At 46.8% G+C, this 24271-nt stretch overlaps 1 protein-coding gene across 2 annotated transcripts in view; it reads left to right on the top strand.

Moving 5' to 3' along the window:
* Obsc (Obscurin) overlaps positions 1 to 24271 on the top strand; it is a 40874-nt gene that overhangs the window by 5787 nt on the left and 10816 nt on the right. Inside the window, exons 1-20 of one of the 2 annotated variants that reach the window (XM_076906623.1) lie at positions 1818 to 6437; positions 6663 to 6772; positions 8140 to 8298; positions 10647 to 10769; positions 10902 to 11072; positions 12016 to 12097; positions 12183 to 12278; positions 15277 to 15369; positions 16895 to 17059; positions 17141 to 17278; positions 17427 to 18006; positions 18149 to 18352; positions 18553 to 18591; positions 19396 to 19641; positions 19716 to 19857; positions 19962 to 20353; positions 20666 to 21570; positions 21742 to 22321; positions 23101 to 23253; positions 23817 to 23921. In XM_076906623.1, the coding sequence (XP_076762738.1) occupies positions 1833 to 6437; positions 6663 to 6772; positions 8140 to 8298; positions 10647 to 10769; positions 10902 to 11072; positions 12016 to 12097; positions 12183 to 12278; positions 15277 to 15369; positions 16895 to 17059; positions 17141 to 17278; positions 17427 to 18006; positions 18149 to 18352; positions 18553 to 18591; positions 19396 to 19641; positions 19716 to 19857; positions 19962 to 20353; positions 20666 to 21570; positions 21742 to 22321; positions 23101 to 23253; positions 23817 to 23921 (9088 nt within the window). In that variant the 5' untranslated portion in view covers positions 1818 to 1832. Of the gene's footprint in view, positions 1 to 1817; positions 6438 to 6662; positions 6773 to 8139; positions 8299 to 10646; positions 10770 to 10901; positions 11073 to 12015; positions 12098 to 12182; positions 12279 to 15276; positions 15370 to 16894; positions 17060 to 17140; positions 17279 to 17426; positions 18007 to 18148; positions 18353 to 18552; positions 18592 to 19395; positions 19642 to 19715; positions 19858 to 19961; positions 20354 to 20665; positions 21571 to 21741; positions 22322 to 23100; positions 23254 to 23816; positions 23922 to 24271 lie in introns of those variants that run through there. The other variant, XM_076906624.1, reaches the window with a different exon arrangement.

The raw sequence follows: 24271 nt of genomic DNA, 5'->3' as shown, positions 1-24271 counted from the left end.
CTGAATCGCGCCGGGGAAGACAAATAGGGTTCGCCGCTCGTGGTTTGCGTAAATGAACAGGGACCGTGGACAGCTCGACGTTTAGCGACCACCTTTGAGCGTGTGGGAACGGTTCACGGGGAAGATTAACGCGTTCATTAATACCGTACCAACTCATTTACTCGCCCACCCCCCTCTCTCTCCCCCCCTATCTTTGTTCCCCGGGCATTCGAGAAAACGTAAATCGTGCATCAAAATCACCAGTGATTTCGAGACGAATCTGGTCGCGAAATCTCCAGAACACCTCGCGACTAAACGTGCGCGCGACAGAGAGGATGAAAGGGGACATTGTCTGACAGCGGCGCAGACAAATGTGTCAAACAAACGTTTTGTCTCTGGTCGAAGCTGCCTGGCAATCGAGTCACGAGGAGGCGTCTGGCCAGCCAAGGCAACGAAAAATCACCCGGAACCGAACGTACAGACGTAGATATATATCCTAGCGTGGATGTGATAATAGACAACGTCTGCTCGGAGGGATCGTTTCGTCGCGTCCAAAGTGCGCAGTAGAAGAGACATTTTTCTATGAGTACATAGGAAAACGGTTCTCGAGAGAGGTTAAAGTGTGTTGGTTAATATCCGGACAGCTCGTTCGCTTGAATAGAACTCTCGTAGAAGGAAAAGAAGCGAGGAAGACAGCTACAGGGGATAGATAAATATGTCAAGCGAGCGTCTCGTGGTTGGTCGAGGCTCCCTGGCAATCGAGGCCCTCGTAGGCGCCTAGGCGGCCAAAAATCCACGCGGAACCGTGCGCGCGAGGAACAGTCGAAGGGGTCACTCGGTTCGGTTCGAAGCGTGAAAAAGAGCGCTCTTTTCTATGACGAGGAAATCACCGAATTGGCCGTGTACCAGGGGACGAAACGAACGAACGAACAGCTCCCACGGAATCTTCGTAGGCATCCCGGGCGTAAAAATAAACCGTGGCTCTCTCGAGTAGGCACGAGCCGGTGGCTTCGGTTCGACGAAAAATCTTTTTAACGAGCACGCGATGAAAACGCCGCGGAACCGTCGAGAAAGGGGAATTACGACGGAAATAAGCCGCCCCGCGGCGCGCGGCGATTAAACCTGAGCCCGAGGATCGAGACTCGCCTCTACCGGCGAGCCGATCGTTTTTACGAAACCGTAACCCGCCCGTTGTTTTCCGTGAGATTTTCGCGAATACGCGCGCACGACCTTTCGACTGTTTATTTTAAGAAACGTCCCGGAGGATGCCCGTAAGCGGAAGCGGGGAAAAATAGAGCGAACCGGTGATCGATCATCGGCGGGACAGGGCAAGCTTCCAAAGAGAACGCGGGAACGTGGACATTTTCTGGTGAATCGTGGAGGGGTTCTCGCGGATCGCTCGTGGATCAAGGGAAAACGCGAGGATCGCGTCCGCACGGTCTGCCAGTCGCGCGTCGCCGCGATCAGAGCCGCGAGACGGTACCATCGCTCGCAACCTGGCGAACGGATGAACGAATTATGGCGAGCGGAGGACTGGGTCGTGCGTTGAGTCACACGTCGGCACTGGACGCGTTAACTGACGGGAAGGTGAACGCCAAGAGGAAGTCGCGAATGAATGATCAAGCACAAGAATCCGTGGTTTTCGTGGCTGGGGTGCCAAGCTTGTAGCAGCAAGCCGGACAATAACGAGCAGAGCGAGCTAAGCTGACACTGAACTCGAACTTGCAACAATATACTTGAACGACCCCCGAGAATAGAGTTGCGAACTCGACGCGAGGCGATACATAAACGGCGACCACGAGCAGAGATTGAATAGATGATCGTTTGAGAAGCTCCACGGGCGGAGACGAACAATGTCCTTTTGCAGGATAACAGGGAGAAGCAGGGGCCTCCCGAAACCGAACTATTTCCCCTTACTGCCGCCAATCAGTCCAGCCGACGCGAAACGCTTCTGTCGGATCACTGGCAAGTCCTACGGACTGCCTACTCATCACTACATTCCAGTTCTGTTGGGCGTTCACACTCACGACAAGTCGAAATGCAAGATAACGAACGCTTCCGGTTTGGGCCCGCACCATTACACTGCTGGCTTCGTCCTTGGCGAGAGGAAGAAGCACGTGATTCTGAAGGACTATCGCTACGTCTTTCCGATCCTGGAAGGCGAGGGCGAGCAGCAGAGAGCTCTGAGGGACTTGTTGAACACGAAACATCCCAACGTCGACGAGGAACAGGCGAAATTCGTGTATACTGTTGAGGAACGGAGATGCAGCTTGGTATTTCCGTCGAGATTGGAGGCTGCGGTCAGAGACGGGGACGTGAAGGACGTGATGCTGTCCAGGGACTGTGACACCGTGTTGTTCAGGTTGAAACAGGGCAAGAACGTTTCCGTGGATTTCAAGAACTTGGAGGATTTCGAGAATCTCTACGACGGGCAAGGACCCAGTCAAGAAGTATTGAAAGAGAGGGAGAGACTGGAAGCGGAAGCCAGGAAGCGAAAGAGGAAACGACAGGCTGGATTGAGTTACGCCAAGAAGATCTTCGAAGAGAAAGAGAGGGCAGCCGAAGAGGAGGAGTTGAAGCAGACGAAGCAATTGAGACTGAGAAGTGTGAAAGAAGAATCGAAGGAGGAGGCGATCGAGAGTTGGCGGCACGTCGACTTGGAACAGGCTCGAATCAGAGCGTGCGATCTGATCTCTGTGACCAGCCCCTTAAAAGGAGCTGGGAAGTTTATGACGGAGACCTGCGACTGGAACACGTTCCAGGACAGCATTAAATCCCCTCTAAAGCCAGTGGTCGACAAATTGCCCACTCCTATCGACGCGAAGCCTCAAATCGTGCAACAGGGCGCCACGACTCCGTGCACCAGCCCCATTTCAGAGAGCACAGGGGGTTTCGAGGCGATATCAATCGTGAAGCCATTGACGCCGCTGAAAATAGAACCCGACGCGGCTCTCCAGGCGGCCATACAGAATATTCCAGCGGACGACCTGAAAGAGGTCTCAAATGTGAACTCGAAGCTGCTACAAGCAGGTGACGAGGCGCTGGAACAGTTGCCAAGGGTGGAAGAGATCCCAGAGCTGGTGCAGAATCTGAGCAAGGGTAAAGAAACAACGGTGCACAAGATTAAAGGTCTGAAATTAGACATAAAATCGGCGCAGAGATTTATCACTGGCCAGACAGTGCAGACGCCGAACGGGCCTATTTTTGTACCTGGCCAGACGCTGCAGACACCTCAGGGTCCTGCGTTCGTTCCTGGCCTCACTGTGAACACCCCCGACGGCCCTGTCCTCGTCACTGGACAGATACTGAACGCGAGAGAGCAAGACAACAAAGAAACCCCGGTATTTATAGCTGGACAAACACTGTCCACGGAGCAGGGTCGTCGATTCGTTCAGGGTCAGACCTTCCACACCAGCGACGGGGCGAGGTTCGTTCAAGGTCAGACAGTGCTCACCGACGACGGTCCAAAGTTCGTCGCTGGTCAGACGATCGACGATGGAAGCTTCGTTCCTGGTCAGACCATCATCACTCCTGACGGACCTCGATTCATGCCTGGTCAAACCGTTACTGATCATCGTGGCGAGCAGGTGTTCGTTCCAGGGCAGAGCGTGCAGATTGGCGAGAGCTGGGAGTTCGTTCCTGGACAGTGCATCGAGACGCCAACAGGCGAGGTCAAGTTCGTCCCTGGCCAGACGATTCCAACGTGTCAGGGACCACAATTCGTGCCTGGACAATATGTGACAGCCAAGTCTGGAGAAAGTTGCTTCGTGCCTGGCGTGGCGAAGCGCACGGAGGAAGGCTCGACGTTCGTACCAGGCATGACGCTGGACACACCAAAAGGGCAGAAATTTGTGGAGGGTCAACTGGTCAGAACACCAGTTGGAGAGATGTTCGTGCCAGGAAGAACCATATTGACGCAGGACGGTTTTGAATTCGCAGCAGCGAGCAATTTCGACGAAGTCGTGTTCCACGACGCTGGACCAGTTGGCATACCCGTCGATCCCAAAACCGCCAGCGTCTCTGTCCAACAGAACGAAATATTCGGTCACATGGTGCAAACGGAACGTGGCGTGGAGTTCTATCCTGAGCACGTGAAGAAGTTGCCTGAGGGGAAGAGGGTCGTACCAGGACAATTGGTTAGGGGTGGCAAGGATGGTCCACGTTTCGTACCAGGTGTCATGACGGACGATGGCTTTCTGCCTGGTCAGATAGTGATGACAGAGAAGGGAGAGCAATTCGTCCCTGGTCAAGTGATCGACACGAGCACAGGCCCTAAGTTCGTCCCTGGGCAAATGGTGGAGACTAGAACGGGTGCGAAATTCGTTCCTGGTCAGACAGTGGAGACCAGTGACGGGCCACGTTTCGTACCAGGTCAAATCGTCGAGACCAAAGTTGGTCCCACCTTTATCCCTGGCCAGGTGATCTCCACGGAAGACGAGGGGTCCAGATTCGTACCTGGACAGGTGGTGGACACTCCAGATGGGCCAAGATTCGTACCAGGTCGCGTTGTGGAGTCTGGTGAACTGGGAGTAACGTTCGTGCCTGGTCAGATAGTGCAAACTGAAGAAGGGCCTTGTTTCGTGGCGCCAGATTTGACTGACACGCCCGAGGGCGAGGTAGAATTCTCTGTTCAAGGGTTCGAGGTCACGCCTGAGGAACTGCGGTTGCTGAGGCCGCAGCATTTGCATTACAACCCTCACGTCCAGCACCAGGGAGAGACTAGCATCGACGCGAGAATGCTTCGACAATTGTCAGAAGCTGGATTGACCGTGGGCAGAAAAGTAACCACCGATTTGCCAGCTGTTGACGTTGACGTTGATCCAAAAGCTGCAGCTTTGGAGCAGGCTCTCGTGATGGCGGAAAAGCTCGGTTTGCACGGAAGCACTGCAGTGAAAATGGCGCAGATCGTGTCCACCGTGGCTCAGCTGGCGAAAAATATTGTGGTCCAGCAGGAACAGCAGTTAGAAGAAGATTATATAGAATCGAAGTTGACGAACGGTACCAAATTACCTATCATTATGAATGATAAGAGAAATGGTGAAGGAGGAGAGAAGAGAAACAGTCAAAATGGAGAGTGGATTAAAGATGCTGTGAAAGCGGCAATGTACAGTGCTGTTGTAGCGATCACCAGTCACTCGATAGAAAGTGGCAACGATTCTAAACAGGACTTCGTTTATTCGTCGATCAGTGAAGCTTTCAATGTTCTACTTCGACAGAACAATACCAGTATCGAAGAATCCGTGGAAGAGATACTGCAGATCCTCTTAGTTCCCCAAAATCGAAGTAACTTATGTCAATCTGCTTTATTAGAATTACTAGAGAACAAAAATAACAAAGTGGACCTCTTAAAGTCCACTATAATCAGTCAATCTTTGAAAGACGACGTGGTGCTCGACAGACTGTCCATGGTTCTTGAAGAAGAACACGGTGCAGACTTAGTTGGACCAGCCTTCAGAACAGTCTCGAGAAACAATCCAGAGTTAGTCACGCGAGTGCTTCAGAAAGTATCAGAGGAAGTGTCGACCATAGTTACAGAAAAAGAGGCAGCCGAAACCGTTCACAAAGCAATTGTCCAAGCAGTCAGAGAATCAAGCGAACTTTGCGTACAAGAATTATTAAACGACGAAGGAGAGAAGGTACGAGACATGCTTCTACAAGCAGTAGGATTAGCCAGAGCTCTGGGCATGTCGACCATCGCCAGTAGTTTGCTAGCCGTGATCAGCGACGAAAAATCGACTCGTGCGTTAGCCAGCGACAGGGTGACCCTGGACATTCTGAAACGTTTAACAGTGATGAGGAAGTTAGCTGAAGAGAGGCCACCTTTCATGCACGCTTTGACCCAACTCTGCAGCGATCCAGAGTTGGCCAGGATGGACCCAAGATTAAGGACTCTCGTCAGAGAAAGCGCAGCGTTGATGATCGTACCGGAAGAAGGACCTCTGCAGTCGTCAGTCGACGTACCAACAGCCCTGCTGCACGCTGACAATAGTCTAGCGATGGAGGAGTTCCTTCTCAGAAGAAATCACAAGCCATCGTCGATTTTTATGATCTTGAAACAAGGTCTCCAGGCAGTGGTACCCAGAGAAGCCTCTAGATCGGTTTTAACTGGCCAAGTAGCTTATACGGTGCTCGACGAAGATGGAATCCACCATTTCGAACCGCTCCACGTGTTCTCCGCGCTCCAACTCCCTCATCCGACCGCGCATCGATTCTCCATGTACTGTTGTCCCGTCGCGAAAGAGGAGGACGTCGACGCTGACATAATGTCAACCTTCACGGGGACCATCTCGATCGGTAGCAGTTTCGATGGTTCCGGCAATGGAACTTATCAGAAACAAGAGTGTAACGGTGTTGTGTTATCGAGGTCTGATCGATCGTTCGGTTACTCTGGCAGCAGGGAGAACACGCCCAGTTTAAGGAGATTGAGCAACGTCCAGTTAGAAACTAGCTGCGAGAGGGTAATGTAACGACAAGTGGAGCTTAATTTATGGGTGTCGCTTCGTTCTTTGTCGTAATCGAGACAGTGCAGAGGGAAGGTTCTTCAATAAATGTATATCGATCTCTAAAGTTGACAATTTCTTGTCAACTCTTATTAATATGTATCAGAAAAGATGAATTGATTCGAGAATTGAAGTTTCATCGATCCCAGTGTTTTAATTTCCGTCGATATTGCTCTGTTGCAGAAATCATTGGACAACTACATCGTGGTGAAGGACTACAAGAGCGAAACCGATGGATTCTCCGTGAACGTAGGCGACATCGTCGAGGCGCTCGAATACGCCGATCCTGCCAAGTAAGCGAAAGCATCCGGCTTGGTAGAACCGCGGGCATGTACGTGTTTCCGCGATCGTTTCGTTGTCGGATCGTTGACTTCGCGCGCGAAGCAGAGCGTTCGTTCGCGTTTAAAATCTATTTCCGTGTGCGCAACGTGCGCCTGGTCGAAAATAATCATCGCCCCACGCCGTATATAGTCTAACGCGTGCGAACGATGCCGATACTGATTTGTTAGCCCTGTCACTTTCGAAAAGGTTCCACGGCTGTCCCAATTAATCCGTAGGACGCACGAATGGCACGCTGGCGAATTAAATTGGCCGCATCGACGTTGTTCTGCTTGCTAGATGCATGCGAGGATGTTAGACGAGCATTTAACCGACGATGCGCTTGAGGGAATGTTAGACACGATCTTCTCTAATACGATTCACAATTTTAAATCTCTGAACGCTACTCACGAATGATCATCGCACCGCCACACGCTTCTCTAAACTCGAACGAGCGTTTGCGAAACTCACTCGAAGCTGACTAAAAGTTACTACAGTTCTTCAGTTACCGCCTGTAATTCCTGCAAGAAAAACTAATATCACTGACAGAAATTGCTGAACAAACAGAGAGGCCTCCCAACGGACGAGAGAGAAAAAAGAATGAAACGAAAAGAAAAGAGAGAAAAATATGGGAAGCTGGATAAAGCTTCCTAGGAGGCTTTTCTGAACGGCGCAGACGAACGCGATCGTGCCGCCAGAAATAAATACGGATGACGAATGATATCGAGGGAGAGATTAAGGCACGGTCAATCCGCGTGTCAAACGGTGAAAGATCACTCCGCGGAGGCCTCCCCTTTGCTTATTTTCGCGGCGATATTTTTACGCCGCGGGACGCTTTCGCGGGCTGCGTTTCGACCGCGGCCTCGTTTATAAAACACGTCGACGGTGTTCTAGCAGAAAGAGTGGCTGCGTCGCACGGTATAATGGAAAGTTTCCCGCGCTTGGGCCACCGCCATCCCCGCAGGAGCAGGATAAAATAATCAGGGCCGCGGTCTCTGCGATCTGGGAACGCTTTCGCTGGAAACGCGATCTTGATTTGCCTTCGCTTGTTGCGCACGCTATAAATACGCCGAGCAAATACGAGTAACAAAAGAAAACTGCGAACGGCTGGCGATCCGAGCGGCCAGGATTCGAATGCGCCCACGGACGGGAACCCCCGTTTATCCCGTTTTAACGCGGCAACCCGCGCTAACGTTGCTTCGATTACCAGGGAACGATGTTTAGTCTGCGCGGTGCACTCGCGGATTAGAATCGCTTTCGATTCGTTAGAGCAACGATTCGGGGGAACGCGACGGATGGACGATCGTCTGTCTCTATTGCGGACACTTGTCCCGTGTTGTAGGAAGATGAAGCTGGACCCTGACTTGGAGGTCGGCGAGATCGGCGAAATGCTGGACAACTCGGCCGCCTGGCACAAATTATCGGTCCGACCGCGTCGGAAGTACGCAGGTTCCCGTGCTAGAAGCATCCCGCGATCCTCCTCGGACACCACCTTCCAGAGGTAACGTATCAGCAGGTTCCAGACGCGTGAATAGCAGTGGACGTGTCAGCACGCGCGAATTTAGGTCAGAATGTTCAACGTCGTTCTTTACGAATGGATTTTAAGAGTAGGTTCTTTGCGATACACTTAAAAATGTGCCATCGAGGACTCTGAAGAGATTATTGTTCACTGTCACGTTGGATGAGAGAGTAGCAAGATTAGATAGGGAGTAGCAATGCTTAAGAACTTCGACCGCGAAGTTCTTCGAAGTTTTGTAGCATCAGCTTCGAGAGAGCTTTATTTGACCACGAGAGGATTTCAAGTATCAAAAACTGCAGAAGAACCTAAATTGCATCAGGATAAATCCAAGAGGATATACCCCTGGTAATGATTAATTGGCAACAGATTTACATGGAAGCTGGTTGTGGATAGTTTCGCCAAGGGTGCATCGATATTATTTCTCAAGGCTGTGGAACGATTGAAATACGGAGCGAACAGTCGCAGTTCTGTCGCTAAATCACGTTTCTTCTATTGTTCTCGCGTTCGTTCGTTTGCTTGTCACGCGAAGAACGCAGCCGAACGAGATGGCTCGCCGAGTGCAACCAAGGCGTATCAATTTTGAGATCAAGCCACGATAGATGGACAAATGGAGCACGTGGAAACCGGAAGATTACCATTGAACACGGAAATCCCGATGCGAACGCGCGTTTACGAGGGCGACTCCGTTCGTGGGCGACTAAATTCGTGCACGAAATATAGCAACGACAGGTGCTCCGGTCAAACAGTAGCCTGCGAACATTACGTTAACGGCGGAGCCAATGAACTCGTCGTATTTCATCCCTTGAAATTACACAGGCTCGGTTCTGTAACTACTCACGGTATCGCTGGCCGTGATTTGTTTGATTTTCCCGTGGAAACGCGTACGCCTCTCGCGCGTCGAATCGCTTTCGATCTCGTATCGCGCCGCTTTTAGTTATCACAATTCGTCTTTCAATTATTAGAGCGCGATTTTGTCGATTCCGCACTTCAAAGGCGGATATTTCCGTTCGATTTGGAAACGGAACGGCCTCAAATGAGGATATTATTGGAGATATTAGCAACTATTGCCGTCGCTTCGGCTCGTTTAACTCTAATGCACCGATTACGATGATTTACGACGACATTAAAGAAGATTGAGCGTTTATAAGTGTCTCCAAAAACGATAATACTTTGACACATCGCTGGTGATTGGCTGTCAGCCAAAATCAATTCGAACTTGATAATACGCCTATAAATTGTCAATTTGAAGCCTCTGATCATCGTCGCAATATCGTGATGTCCGATCGGTGGCCTGGCTCGCGAGATGTTAATGCAGTAAGTGGAAACACGAGCGATATTTCTCTTTATCAACCGTGCAACAACCATCGCGGTCAACAAAACGTCCTATCAATCCAACGTCAAATGTCACATCTAAATAAATTCCTGGTTACATAACTAGGTGAATAATGGCTGGCTTCGCTGGTTTGCCAGGGAGCCTCGATTCCAAGGAAGGCGAAATACCAGCCAGTTCTGAAAATAAAGCTGTAAGTTTGATCCGCCACTTTGGCAGCGGCTGTATTCAATGGGTTGCGTTTTATTTACTATGCACTACGTCTGCCTGCTGTCGCGAATCGTGCAGAATCGTCAGAACTCCGCAACGTGGCGGTAAAAATGACGGATCAGCGTGCACTTCCGCGAGAATCGAGTCGTTACCGATCGCAAGAGCCAGAAGAGTCCTATTAATGAATACAGAGTAATCATTACGTCGGTTATTGCAGGATACATAATTAAGACACGGTAGAAATGGATTATTAGTTGGAAGAGATGGTTGTTCGAGTGGAGTACAGTGTTGAAAGTCTCTCTTCCGGTCGTCGAAATAGAGGAAAGGATATAATTAATTGGACGAGACTTGTTATTAGTACGGATAAAAATACATCGAGTTATATTATAAAGAATAGGCGGATATAGAAACGTGTGGGCGGTGGTGAGTTATATTTAAGTTTAATGACTAAGGCAACAGGCCTCCCTGTACTCGTGCTCGTCGTTCATTCAACAGAACGCAAAATTTGTTGGCGGGTCTGTTCGGCCCATTAGGCCTTGAATTCGCCAGTACCATTTAAAGCAGACCAATTACCATGCTACGGACAATGAAAACACGTCTGGACTAAATTTACGGCCAGTCCTAGGCTCGTTTGACGAATAGCCTAGCACGTTTCAAATTAGTAAATTAGGATCCGTTTCAGTTCGAAAGTACTTAAATATTATGTCTGTTCTATACCTTTCTGCACATTTAAATTCATTCTGAATGCATAAACGTACTAACATCCTAAATAAATAATTTCTTGTTTCAGAGTGTACGTTCGTACAGCTGATTCAAGGGAAGGATGGCTGCCCATGTCGATCCTGATGCAAACCGCCCTCAGCGAGGACACCGCAGCTGGACATCGACCGGAAGACTCGCAATATCGAAGGGAGTAAGTCGTTCCTCCATCTTTCTAATACTTTTTCTGTAATAGATAAACTTTAAATACAAAAGATTTAACACTTATTCAATATTTAACACAGAGTTACACAGAAAGATAAATATCGATGATCGATTTTTGCAGGGCGGTAGTAAAGGAATTGGTCGAGACCGAGGAAGAATTTGGCAGGGACCTCCAGCAAGTAGTTGAACGTTACTTGCTGCCTCTCGATAATCCAGACGTTCCACGAATCGTACGCGACAACAAGGACATAATCTTCACGAACCTGAAGCAGATCGCCGATTTCCACAATACGTACGTATGCTCGGATGCTGAGTCAGGTTGGCGAAGGGGAGAAATTCACTGCGACACGATTCGATTCGACACTCGATACAAAATACCCCACACGAGACACGATTCTTTCGTGCAAACAGATATTCTCAGATTGTAAATTGATGATATCCTCGTATCACTCGATTCGATCAACGAGCAATGTCTAATCCGCGACAGAAACTTGTCTATACCAAGAAACGAAACACATGCACGCACGTTAACACGTCCGCACATGCTCTCCATTAAAATGAACATCGAATACATAATTCTCTCTTCAGCGAGATATGTGTAAGCAACGTAAGTCAGATTTTGTGTGCTCGTGTGTTTCGTGTTTCGCAGTTAATTCCACTCGGCGTTTAAAATGCAGCAAAGCGTTGCTTTCTGGAAAGTTTTTTTACCACCCTCCCATCATCGTTTTACGAGCACGCTTCGATTGACTCTGGCCTGTGTGATTTCATTCTTCGAGCAAAGTGTGCAATAACGAGATAAAAAGAATCGTTTGTTATTATAAAAAGCCGTGATTCTATTCTGAAATCCGGCGCAGCAGTAGAGGACTCCGCGTATAGTCAGACAGGGTGCGAACGAATGATTTCACTGATCAGCTGTCTCCAGTCAGAGCGTGTCTCGTTTGAATAAAACATTCGATTGTTCTATTCGTAGCACCCCAATTAAAAAACAAGATGTGTCTCGATTCACTCGTGTTCCGACCCCAAGTATTAATTAATCATAATTTCACGACCTCCCCCTGTATGTAACTCATCGTGATTTAATCAGCGTAGAGGGCAGAATTAACGGTCGTAATCGCTCACGTATGCCGTTGCACCCTAAATGTCGCATTGAAAGAGAAAAACCAGGAAGGATGCAGCCTTCAGCACGTAGGCATGGTGTGTTTGTTAGCGTGAAAATTAATCGAAATCTTACTTAGATCGTTCGGCAGGGTGTTGATCGAGGGCGTTAAATACTACGCGGATCAGCCACGTATGCTGGGCAAAACGTTTCTGCGGTTGGTGAGTATCACAAGTGACAAATATTCGATCGCGTCGTCGTTGATTCTTATGCAATTTCATTTATCGAAACGAATCGTTGTTCCAGGAAAGGGATTTCGACAAACATGTGGCCTACTGCAGGGACGAACCAGCGGCCCAAGAGTTCCTCCAGATGAACGACGTGGTACGAGAATATTTCGAGGTCAGTTACTTGATCGAACGCTTGAATTAACGAAATATCATTGAACTTTGCTACTAAAAGCTAATTACCGACTAAAGAGCGGAGATTACAGATGACAAGCTTGTAGAACAGAACCCAGACGAGAACCATCAGGACGGTAAGAAAGATCTCTGTCAACAGTTGGACGTAGTTTGGCGTCCCGACGCTGGCGTCTGCAATAACAAGGCGGACTTGCTTCGAACATAATTCATCCACGACAATCTTCACTGACCCGTTCTATATATAATCCTACGCGTTTCGACAATTTAAGGATACTCTTCATTTATAGGGATTTAAAAGCTATTTATACAGGCTCGTTACGTTTCTTGCCATTTTTAGCGTTGGTTACTCGCGCGAGGGTCGATGAAAAATGATTTTTCAAAAGATCGCGCGTGGCGTAAAGGAGTCGCAGGGTTTTCCATGATTCTACAGGCCGTTAGCATGAATCGAAGGAAATTTCGCAATTACATAACAAGCGGGGGTAAGCGGGCGTCTGTCCAGCCCTCGAAATAGCTTGGTTTATTCTTAACGGACGGAACATCTTTCGCTCCTCTTACTTATGCACGATAGCCTCGCGGCGAGACGCGTGCCACGGAAAGAAAAGGAAGAAAGCGGTCACGTTATCGGCTGGCGACGTCACCGTCGCTGTCATTAAGCGATGACAGCAGCCAGCGTAATCTTCTGCTCGAAGAAAAAACGAAGCTGAAGCTCGAAGCGTCTCAGCTGTACAGCGTCGGGAGTACTGCTCAGAGTGTTCGAATCGCGCGCTGTTCTTGTTTCTAAATTCATCGGGGTGATTCCACGTTCCTTTCACTTGACACCATTCTTTTTTAATCGTACGATGAATACGTCTTTTTTGGCGTAACGCGGTGAAATGTTGCGGTGCGATGTTGCAGAGCGTTTAGAAAATCCGGATGAATCGTAGACGGTGATTCGAAATTTTCAGGCTTGATTCGAGCTTTAATAATAGCGGAAGAAAGTTATTGGTTCTAGAATAGCGAAAGAGCGATGCTCCAACGCGAAGCGTAGGCGATCGAAGCGTGCTTAAGCGTTGTAATAGAATATTTTGTTATTTCTAATACGCTGGCAGTTTCTTTTTTTCTCATGACTCGCCCCGTTATTTCTGGAACTTGACTCAAGAACACCGCGAAGATTTTCACGCGATGTGGTAGTCATTTAATGTGGCCCGAAATTAAAATTAGATTATGCGATATTACTTTGCGGAACGTGTCCGATTTCAAAGCGACACGCTTCAGGTGCATTAGGATTTCTCGTACGCTACTGCTATTTACGACGTCCAGACCTGTTCACGCCTCTCTCATTCACTCATTCAATTCTCGTTTACCAGTTTGACATACTCGTGCGTAAGCTTTATCTATGTATCACAATCCAAACGCGCGAGAAACAAAACTTGAAGACACCGTAGCGACGATTCTTCATACTCTTCTTCTCGATCCCGCCTCAAACTGAAATACTCGTCTATATTCTGATTAGAAACGAACCCAAAAGACATCATCTCGCATGAACGAAACCTTTCTGAAAAACTTGCCAATGCTCTCGGAAAATCGCCATTGAAAATTCACAGCGCGTGCACGTCGATCGCGAGTAGAGCGTCACGCACGTTCAAAATGGATTCTCACGAAAACGGAAGCTGGTACCAGAAAACTTTGTTTCACCTTCTCAGCATGATTTTCCACAAAGAATTATTTAGTATCGATCTGAACAACTGAACCTTCTCTCCACAAGAGAAACAGTTCGAAGTTGATGAGTCCTTACTTCGCGAGACGTCGAAATTGCAAGCAGCTTTACGGGTTCCTCCGCGTTTCTGGAAGAAGATTCGAACAGTCTGCGGCGAGCAAAAGGTGCCCGCGATCCATAGGACTGTTCACGTTGTTTTTGTGCGTGGTCAGTCCACGAGTTCGTCCGGCGTCTAAGTATAGCCGTGGCCGTATTGGTCTCCCGACTGGTGTTTTTCGGTAACCACCGACTGTGGATCCCCCTCGAGGAAGAGAATCGACGGAAGAGCAGAGACCCGGTCCAGTCGGCGACCAGCCACGGTGTCCTCTTCGAACCAACGACTCGAAACACGAACAACGGTGTTTACCTCCCTTGACCTCCGCCAAGGTGCGCCAACCCTTTCACCTGGGAAGACTCTTTAATTCAGCGTGTACGTTGCGATCAATTGGCCCTTGATCGATCCGTTCGATTTGTCCCGCTTGGACTTCCTCCATTTTTGGTGAACAAGATCCCTCACGTTTTTTCCCAGTTTTTCAACGTCGCTTTTTTGATACACTGTGTCTTCAAGATGGCTCCTCAGATCGACTCGTATGTCCAAGTTCTGGGTGTCAGTTCTGTGAAGGTTGTTCTGGGGATTTTTGTCTTCAGATCGATTCGATTTAATCGCGACACGGTGACAGTGGTTGTGACGGATGGTTGATTTGGAATTTTTGAAAATAGAAGTCACGTAAGTTACGAGACTTTGATGTTTCAAAGGCTTGCAGCTTCGAGAAGATTTTGAAACATAAATTATTAATTAATAATTCCCTCGTGATGGTTTATCATCGTTGCATTGAAGTTCTCTCCTGCACCACGAAATTTGCTATTCGATAGGAAATAGTTGCGTGGAAAATCCAGTCGCATCCAAAAATACTCGTCTCTTCATCTTGGTGTCGAATTACGGCAACGAACAATTCGCTTATTCTCCGATGGGGAATTCCGATGGCCGATTTTCAGTTCGTCTCTACTTTACATCTCGTCTGCACTAAACAAACCTGAAAAATTAGGACAGTACGCTGCGAAAATTGTTCAACTAATTTTTTTGCTATTTGACTAAACTTCGAGTATCGTATATTCGCGTGCATAAAGATAGTACGTTAAATATTTGCTTTTGCAGACACATGTATATAGAACATTTTTAGCAACGTGCTGAAATGTGCACTATTGGATTATAAAATCGTTAAGAAAATGGAATTGTTCGCAGGAGCTAAGCCAGACTCTCCGTGACGACAAAAGCCTATCGGAGCACTTGAAGCTTCCGATACAACGCATAAACGACTACCAGCTCCTGCTCAAGGTAACCACACCACCTCTGAAAGGCCATCTTTCCCTTCGCGCTTTACAAAACGGCCCGCGGTGAATTATTAAACACTGTCTCGCGGATCCGGATCGAAAATACATTTCAAGGGTGTTATGACAGAAATACAACATTGCCGTTTGTACCTCTTGAAAGCATTCCAGCAGTTTCGCATAAACCATCCGCAACACTAACTTTCGCGCGATGTTATAAGTGAAATTTGATAATACGTCGAATGCTTTACAACGCTATTGTTCTAATCTGCATAGCGCCCTATTAAACAATTCGCGATTGTATTTAATCGAGCACACTGAACGTTGCACGGTAAATTGTAAATGTTTTTCATGAACTATCGAACTAAGTTGGCCGGAAAGCTTGTATTGCGTTATTCGCATTTGTTCGTAAAATGTCACGTTCTATTTCTTTCCCATTGTCGAAGAGCAAAGGGTGAATCATGAATTTTGCATGTGCTCGCCACGAAATCGGTGTTAAGTTTCGTTTAAATGAAAGTAAATGGGAAAGAAACTTTTTCGCGATATTGTATATCGACAGAGGAAAAGAATGAATTAATTGGCTGCGAGACAGGGCGACCTGTAGAATCCGCACGTGACCTATATCCGGGGCGAAATTTCATTCTGTCAGACAAAAATAGCGCGGCGCTAAAATACTTCCCGGTTCGCCTTGAAATCGCGTACTCATCAAACGATTAATTATCATCTCGTGTCCCGACTTTCACGAGTATCGACCGTGCTTTCATGGGACGAAAAAAGAAACGCGTGACCCGCGACCTAATTCGACCGTCTTCCGTTCGAATTTACGGCCAAGAAAATGGTAAATAACGAACCGCACGTGATCGATAATCATTGTGTTATTGGTCGTACCGTGTAACCCTAGTATATTGTCAGTAAATCGTTGGCTTCGACCAAAAATTTGGGCCGCTTGCCCAGAGCGTTAAGGTGACGAGAAGTTATGAAAACAAAACGTAACTTGCATTCTACGGTTTTTGCAAATTCTTTCGAGTGCCTTCGCTAGAGTTCAAGACTACTACGTCACTTTCACGTTCGCGTATCTTTGCATTGAATGAATCGTTAGCAGTAATCGAAGGGTATGCAAACTCGAAGGTTCGTGACGTTCTAAAAATACAGAATTTTGACAAGATGCCTGAATGACACCGATTTATCCAGAGGTCAGTCCGCTCTAACGGCGTCATTTTACATTTATGATACAGCGGACGTAGATATAGATCAAGGGAAGCAACAAAGTTGTTCCTAGCGTAGATGCAATACCGCGACAGACCGTTCCATCGTGGTGTGCGAACGAGTGGGCGCCGTACAGATTTAGCGAGCTAAAAACGGGTCATCTCTTCGCGACGCGTTTCTCGCCCCGCCATCCCTCTCTTATAGAAAAACCGCGGCCCGTTCGACGAAAGAGACGAAAAGAAACCCGTTCGCCTTTAAAACGCGATGTAAAAATGTTCCACTCCGACGTGCACCTTTTTAAAGCGCGAAAAAACTATTTTTCTTAGGAGCTGGTGAAGTATTCGACCCGACTAGGCGAAAACTGCGACGACCTCCAAAAGGCTTTGGAGTTGATGCTAGGTATCCCCCATAGAGCGACGGACAACAAGTTCATAAGCAATATCGAAGGGTACAAGGGGAATATCCACAAGCTTGGCAGACTACTCACTCACGTCAGTAAATTTCAAATAAACGTTCATGGCTCGTAATTAGAGTCAAAGATAGTTTCTATCGAGACGTTTCTATATCGACAGGAGTGGTACACGGTGATCGACAAGGACGGCAAGAGCAAGGAAAGGTACCTGTTCCTGTTCAAGGCGCGCATACTCGTTTGCAAAGTCAGACGAATATCGGAAGACAGGTCCATCTTCGTCCTGAAGGATATTATTCGAGTGAGTGAACATTTTCTTTCGAAATATACGTTACAAACATCTTCATTGCATCCCCTTTTTAAATGATGCAATAACATAACAAATATTAAATAGATATCTTACGTATTTCACAAGAGTGAGTCTAATTTATGTCGAACTTGAATTTCAGCTGCCGGAAGTAGAAGTGAAGGATCATCCAGGCGACATACGGTCCTTCGAACTCCACAATCCAGCGAGCCCCGCTTATCCAATCACTTTAGTAGCGCATAAGGACCCAGTGAAGGCCTATTGGCTGAGGGAGATACGACAGTACGCGAGCGACGTAGTAGCCCTCGCAGAGCACGCTGCGGACGACCTGCAGCTAACGGAAGTGCCTGATACCAAGGAGGAAATTAAAGCGAACCCAGGTAGCCCTCCGAAAGTAGAAGCGAAACCGGGACCAAAAGCAGAGGCGAATCCAGGACCAAAACCAGAGGCGAATCCAGGACCAAAGAAGGCGGAGAACCCGGGACCAGAGAAGGTTCAAGGAAATCCAGGAGCGGAAAAAGTTGAAGGAAACCCAGGAGCAGAGAAAGCTCAAGGAAATCCGGGGCCAATTTCGAATCCGGAAGAAAAGGCTGCGGAAAAGAGGAGGGACAGCAATCAGGATAATCCAGATTCGAAGAAAGCGAAGGTTGAGGAGGAAAGCGCAGACATGTCTCGAAGATATTCGTCCAGTCGCTTCAGCAGCTCTTCGAAAGTTGTCGAAGGTAAACGAAATCAGTGATATCAGTTTATATTTAATTAAAATTCACTAGTTTTTTTTATTAATGTCTGCAGACACTGTTAGAAGTAAATAATGTGTTTTCGGTCAAATATTTGATTAACTTGGTCTTTTATTCAACTTTGAAGAGTATTCTTCAGTGTCCACCAGTCAGGCTGCAATGTCCGCGTACATGGAATCGTCGAGCAGCGCGGTAAGAATGGAATCCAGCTCCAGCGCTTATATAGGGGGCAATTCAGTGGAGAGCAAAACGAACGTAGCAAAGATCGAAAGTGGAAGCTCGATAGGAAAGCCCGTGTTCGTCAAGACTCTCGAAGGTTCCAGCGTTGAACGTAAGTGATACAAATATTAGAATATTTTGCAATCATTAAAAAAAAAAAATATTTGAAGAAATCAAGAAAATTGTCGACATTGAATTAAAAAGATTTCACATTTGAATGCGATGTCTAGTCAAATTAGAGCCATGTTAGTTAGCTCTGAAACAAGGAATTTATTCGTGCAGGTGACATAAGATCGATTTTTACTGTTCTAGCGATTGCAGAAAATAACGTGGAATTGATACACGCCGTAGGTAAAGTGACACAGAATTTGTCTAACTATCTGATCATCCACTGTACTGCGCACTTTTTACTATCAGTCTTCTATCGTATCGTTTAGAACGTCTTCGCTCGGTTCTTCTTCTTGTACTTTATCTTCTTAGCCAGCTGAGTAAAATTGCTTCGAAACATTCCACTAAGCGGTTGGACAAAGCTTACAATTAATCCTAGATGTTGTTCTCTTCATCATTCATCAAAAGTATACACAACATCTTCACACGCACACTTCACATTCATTTCTCTATATTATATATTCATTAATTTAACACGTTCTGCTTTTATTGTCGTTCATATTTTTTCGACTAGCTACTTTTTCTGCGATCGTTTCATTCTCTTCTTTTACTTAGCCACTCTGCTCTCGCGCGGAGAAAGAACACTTTTCACACGCAGCACGCTTTCCATCATCAACCAAACCAAATAAAATAAGCACCAAAAAAATATGAGACGTGCGGTACTTCAATTTTTATTAGACTTGTAAATACATTTTTTATAGATACATTTAAAGTATACCCTCCCCTCGTTCTTGTACGTAGAAATCAAACACACGTTACTTCAGCTTTGGTCGCTGTTGTTTTATTCCCCCTTAATTTGGATTTAATTGGGGAACAGCTGAGAGATTCCTCCCTTATTTTCTTCTGTAAAATCAAGTGTTTACTCTTGACTATATCATATTCTGTATAAATTTCGCAACTCTAGATGACCAACGATAAATCGCCCTGCGCTCTACTTCTGCCAATTTTTATCTCTTCACTAACTTCGTGAACTGTTCTTTCACGTAGCTGGAGACATGGCTGCCTTCGAGTGCACTCTACTGCACACCGACGCAACGACAAGAGTGCAATGGTTGAAAGACAACAAACCATTAGACGACAGATTGGCAGATCGCGTGACAGCCTCTGCGACCGGGAAAACGTTCAGACTTCAGCTTCAGAACGTGCTCGAGTCAGATTCTGGAATTTACATAGCCAGGGCTATGAACAGCGAGGGCCAATCGACTTGCACTGCTCAGCTGATCGTGCAGAAACGTGAGTACATTCAATTAACGCCATTACAGACTAGAAATCACGTAGAAGCCTGAAAATTCCATTTCGATGCTTAGTAACACCTGAAGAGAAGAAAGCGAGAGCAGAAGCCAACGCTCCCATCTTCTTGGTGCGACTGAAGGACACTGAACTGTTGGAGAACACCTATTTACGTTTCATGGTGAAAGTGAAGGGAGATCCCAATCCTGAAATGAAATTGTAAGCTGATCGTTCACGTTCTACTCGCTTTTCATCGACATTAAACAAAGAATAATATAAACTGTTATATTTAATTGAAATAATCGACTTCGTTTGTGATACAGCTTTAAGGATGGCGTTTTGCTCGACGCGAGTAATCAACGTGTGAAGATCGTTACTGAGCAGGCAGATAAGGGCTTCTACGAGTTAGTAATCGCGGACGTTCAGAAACAGGACGCTGGAAAATACTCGTGCACCGCGAAGAATCGATATGGAGAAGCCTCCTGCGAAGCGTCGGTAACTGTGTCCGATGAGAAGATGTTGTTCCTTCCTGAGGACTTCCTCGAGCCGGGCATGGAGCCTCAATTCACCTGGTTGCGCGATGGAAAACCGTTCGACCCTGAAGAACGTTTTAAGGTGCTGTTCAAGGACAACGAAGACACGTTGGCCCTGGTCTTCCAGCATGTCAAGCCAGAAGACGCTGGCCTCTACACTTGCGTCGCGCAAACCAGCACAGGTATTAATAATTCAATCACTTTTGTAATTTCTACTCTATATTAGATCGATTCTAATTACTTGTAAATTATTCTAATGACCTTGACCTTGAATTATTCAATTGAAACGATCTCGATGACACTTTTTCACTTTTAAATGACATCCTTTTCTCTTTCATGAATTTTCTTGTTATCTTAAGTGTCATGACTTAATCTTAATAGCCTCTCATTATTTACAAATGATCTGGAGTGCCAGTAAGACGAGCTCAATGGCTCTCTATAAACTATAAATCATCTTTATCTTGAATGATCACAGAATATATGATCTAATATAGGAAACATCAGCTGCAGCGCTGAGCTGACCGTCCAAGGAGCCGTGCACCAGCTGTTGAAAGACCCTGAACAGCCTAAATTGCGTTCAGAAACAAGACACTCCGAAGTGAGCGCTGGCGGTTCCGCCATGTTGGAGCTGCAGATCCGAGGATACCCAAAACCAGACATCAAATGGACCAAAGACGGGGAAGAAATCGTCGCTGGTGGCAGATACAAATACCTCTGGGAGGACGAAGAGTCCATGTCATTGGTGATCAAGAACGTCACTGCGAAGGACGCTGGTGTCTACACAATTAGGGCGAAGAACGAATTAGGCGAGGACACGACTCAGATCGAGTTGATCGTGAAATCTGCGCCGAAGATCACTAAAAAGCAGACAGACACTACTGTTCTCGTCGAAGGAACGTTGACGATGACGTTGCAGATCGAAGCGACGCCTGCACCGGAAGTGAAATGGTACAAGGACGGTCAGGAGATCCGCGAGGACAATCGCATAAGCATCACCAAAGAGGGCAGCGAGACTTACAACCTGACGATCAGGAACGCTCGTTTAGATGATACTGGATCTTACTCGATCGTAGCGCGGAACGAAGTGAACCAGACGACAGAAATTTGGAAGCTGAAAGTGTTAAGTCCACCAAAGATCACGAAGAGGCTGGGCGAGCCAGTGATCCTCGACCAAGGCGGGATGCTCACGTTGTCCGTTGACGTTGAATCCGTGATGCCGCCTAGTATTAAATGGTACAGAGACGGAGAATTAATTGTCGAGGACGAGCGCGTGAAAATTACTAAAGAGGGTAACCGGTTCATCCTGAGGATCACGGGTATAACCAGTGAGGAGGCAGGAATTTACAAAGCGGAAGTCTCCTCTGACCACGGAACTGTGTCTGATCAAATCAAAATCAGGGCAAGTAGAGCAACAACAATATCATTTTTATATCTTCCAATTACTACTTATAAAAGAAATTATTTGCTATTAACCTTCTGTATTTAGTTCATCAAGTTAAAATTAATATTTCAATCACTTAATCTACCAATTGTGCTTCCAAAAATATTCTAATCTGTTATTATCCACCAGATACGAGGTCTGCCACGGTTCAGATCGAAACTGACCGACATGACGGTAACAGAGGGCGACAAGAACGTCGAATTCAAGGTCGACTTCGAGGGATGCCCAACACCAAGCATCCACTGGTACATTGGCGACATGGAGATCACAGAAAAACGAAAGGAATTCGTGCGCACGCAGGACGAGGAGTTCTGCAAACTGGTCATCACTGAAGTCAAAGGTGAACTAAACGGGAAGTACACGTGCAAGTTGAAGAACGAATTTGGCGAGGTGAAGACCAGTTCGACGTTGATCGTGAAGACAAGGCCAAAGCTGTTGAAGAAGCTGGCTGACCAGAGGATCAACGAGGGTGATACCTTGAAATTGATCTTCGAGGTGTCTGGTACGCCTGATCCAGAAGTGAAATGGTACAAAGATGGCCAGGAAGTTTCGACGGATGCGAGGATCAAGATTACGAGGGACAGCAATCGACAGGAGAGCTACGACCTGACGGTGACTCTGGTGAAAGGCGAGGACGGGGGTGTCTACGAAGTTCGAGCGGAGAACGAGCTGGGCTACGTGACCAGCAAGAGCAAGGTCATAGTAATGAGTAAGGATCCGAACGATTTCACTCTCTCAACTATTGCGCCAAGGGGTTCGATTGTTGTGCTGCTCCGTCACTTCCTGTTCTTGGTAGTCTTTAACGAAGAGAATTGGCGATGGAGATGAAGCTTTATTGACGGTAGAATTTTGCAGAATAAAAAAGAACTGATGGAGCAGCCCTCCAAACGTATAACGTGCCCCCTTCCGGTTACACGTGTTTCATTTTTTGAGAATCTCGCCAGCGAATCGTGCTGCGTTCGATTTTGCCACCGTTCAGTAAGTACTGAAGCAAAGGTACGATATCGTGTTCGGTTTTGTTGTTGATCGTTCACCGTTTATCTACGATGTGACAGTTTGTTCGCATAAAAATTCACGGACAATCGTTGACAAGGTTTCCCCTTCGAAACATTGCGAACTATGTTTTCTGTTAAAAAGGAGGACGGAACGATCCACGAGCGAATCTTGATACAAGTTACATCGCGTCAGAGACCCGACATTGACGTGAACCCTTCTTTTTTCGTGTCTTTAACCAGTTTTCTCTGTCTCTTTGAACGTTTCTGTATTACACACATGTCTTCTCGTGTCCCTCTTTCACTCTCTTCTTGTTGTTAAGCATCAAAGAAACCATTGAAACCATTCTTACGACGTATTTATATGTACACATGTAAAATTGACTATCCGATGTGTTAATCACGTTCACTTGTGTCTATACCGTTCCATGCATCGCGATTACCCGTGTCACTCACCTCTGTTCTGAAACACTCCGAAAATGTGTGAATTCCATAGCGAAAACGGAGGAGAGCGTGGAGGAAAAGACGGAATTGAAGAAGGAGACCGTCGAGAAGGTCAGTGTCGAGGAAGAGGAGACGAAAGCGCAGAAAGTCGAGGAAGAGGAAGTCGAGAAGAAGACGCAGCACGCGGAGGAATCGGGACCAGAAGGTAACCTAACGATCGTCGAGAAAAATAAGTAGCGAAACGATCGCCAATAACGCTGTAGTAACAAATTGTAACAGAGTATGAGCCATACGTATATAGCAGGAGAGAAATATCTTTTATCGTCGGTTTGAAACGCTTGAAAAATCTCTAAAGACTCTGTGTCCTACGATCCTAGATTGCTGTCGCAAGATTTTGGTAAGAGTTTTGAAACGTTCGATCGAACGTATCCGGGGTTTTTTTTCGCTCTTGAGAAGTCTCTTTTCCCATTTTTAACTTGGAGAAGTGACGTTAGCGCAATTTTGTGTTTGAACAGACTACTCGAGCAAGCTTCGTTATTTTTATTCTTTTTTCCCGTTAACACGGAGCACGTATTTTATCTTCTTGCCATTTCATCGAGATCCTTACGATGAGAGCTTTAACATTGTAACATTGGCACGATCGAGGGGCGAGGTATTAAAACCGCACGAGTAGCCGCCTCGTCGATCAAGGCTGATTAAAAATTAAGTAACGGCTGATTAATCGTAGAGGTAGAACCGTAGCACAAAAAACATGTCTGATAAATTCAGGTCGAGTGAAACTGGAGAAACAAAGCGTCCAAGTAACGCGCGGCCAGGGTGAAACGATCACGATCTCCGTGGCCTCCACGACGACCCACGAAGCTATACTCACAGGTAAATGTCTCACACGCTGAACAACCGTCTCGCTATTTACACGTCTCATGTAATCATCGTCGTAAATGCGGATTTTGTGACTGATAGAATCTTCAACAACCAATGGTTCTCCAGAATAAAAACTTTATCTCGAAACTTAAATCACGAATCGATATCGATTTTCTAAATTGCCAATGTCACAAAATCCGCAGCCACGAAAGCAAATAACGCCACACCGAACAGAGCTTTCACGAGCCTCGGTCGAAGCGGAAAGCAGCCGTGGTTTTCGAGTGGCTACAGAAAGAGAGAGCCTCGACGAGAGGAGACCAAAGAACGGGTCGTCTCTGCTCTCTGAGTAGGTAACAGCGAAA

Source organism: Xylocopa sonorina, chromosome 13 (assembly GCF_050948175.1).
Source record: "Xylocopa sonorina isolate GNS202 chromosome 13, iyXylSono1_principal, whole genome shotgun sequence".
Taxonomy (NCBI): Eukaryota; Metazoa; Arthropoda; class Insecta; order Hymenoptera; family Apidae; genus Xylocopa; species Xylocopa sonorina.
The sequence above is the reverse complement of the archived record's forward strand: the minus strand, read 5'-3'. Positions and strand labels throughout refer to the sequence as shown.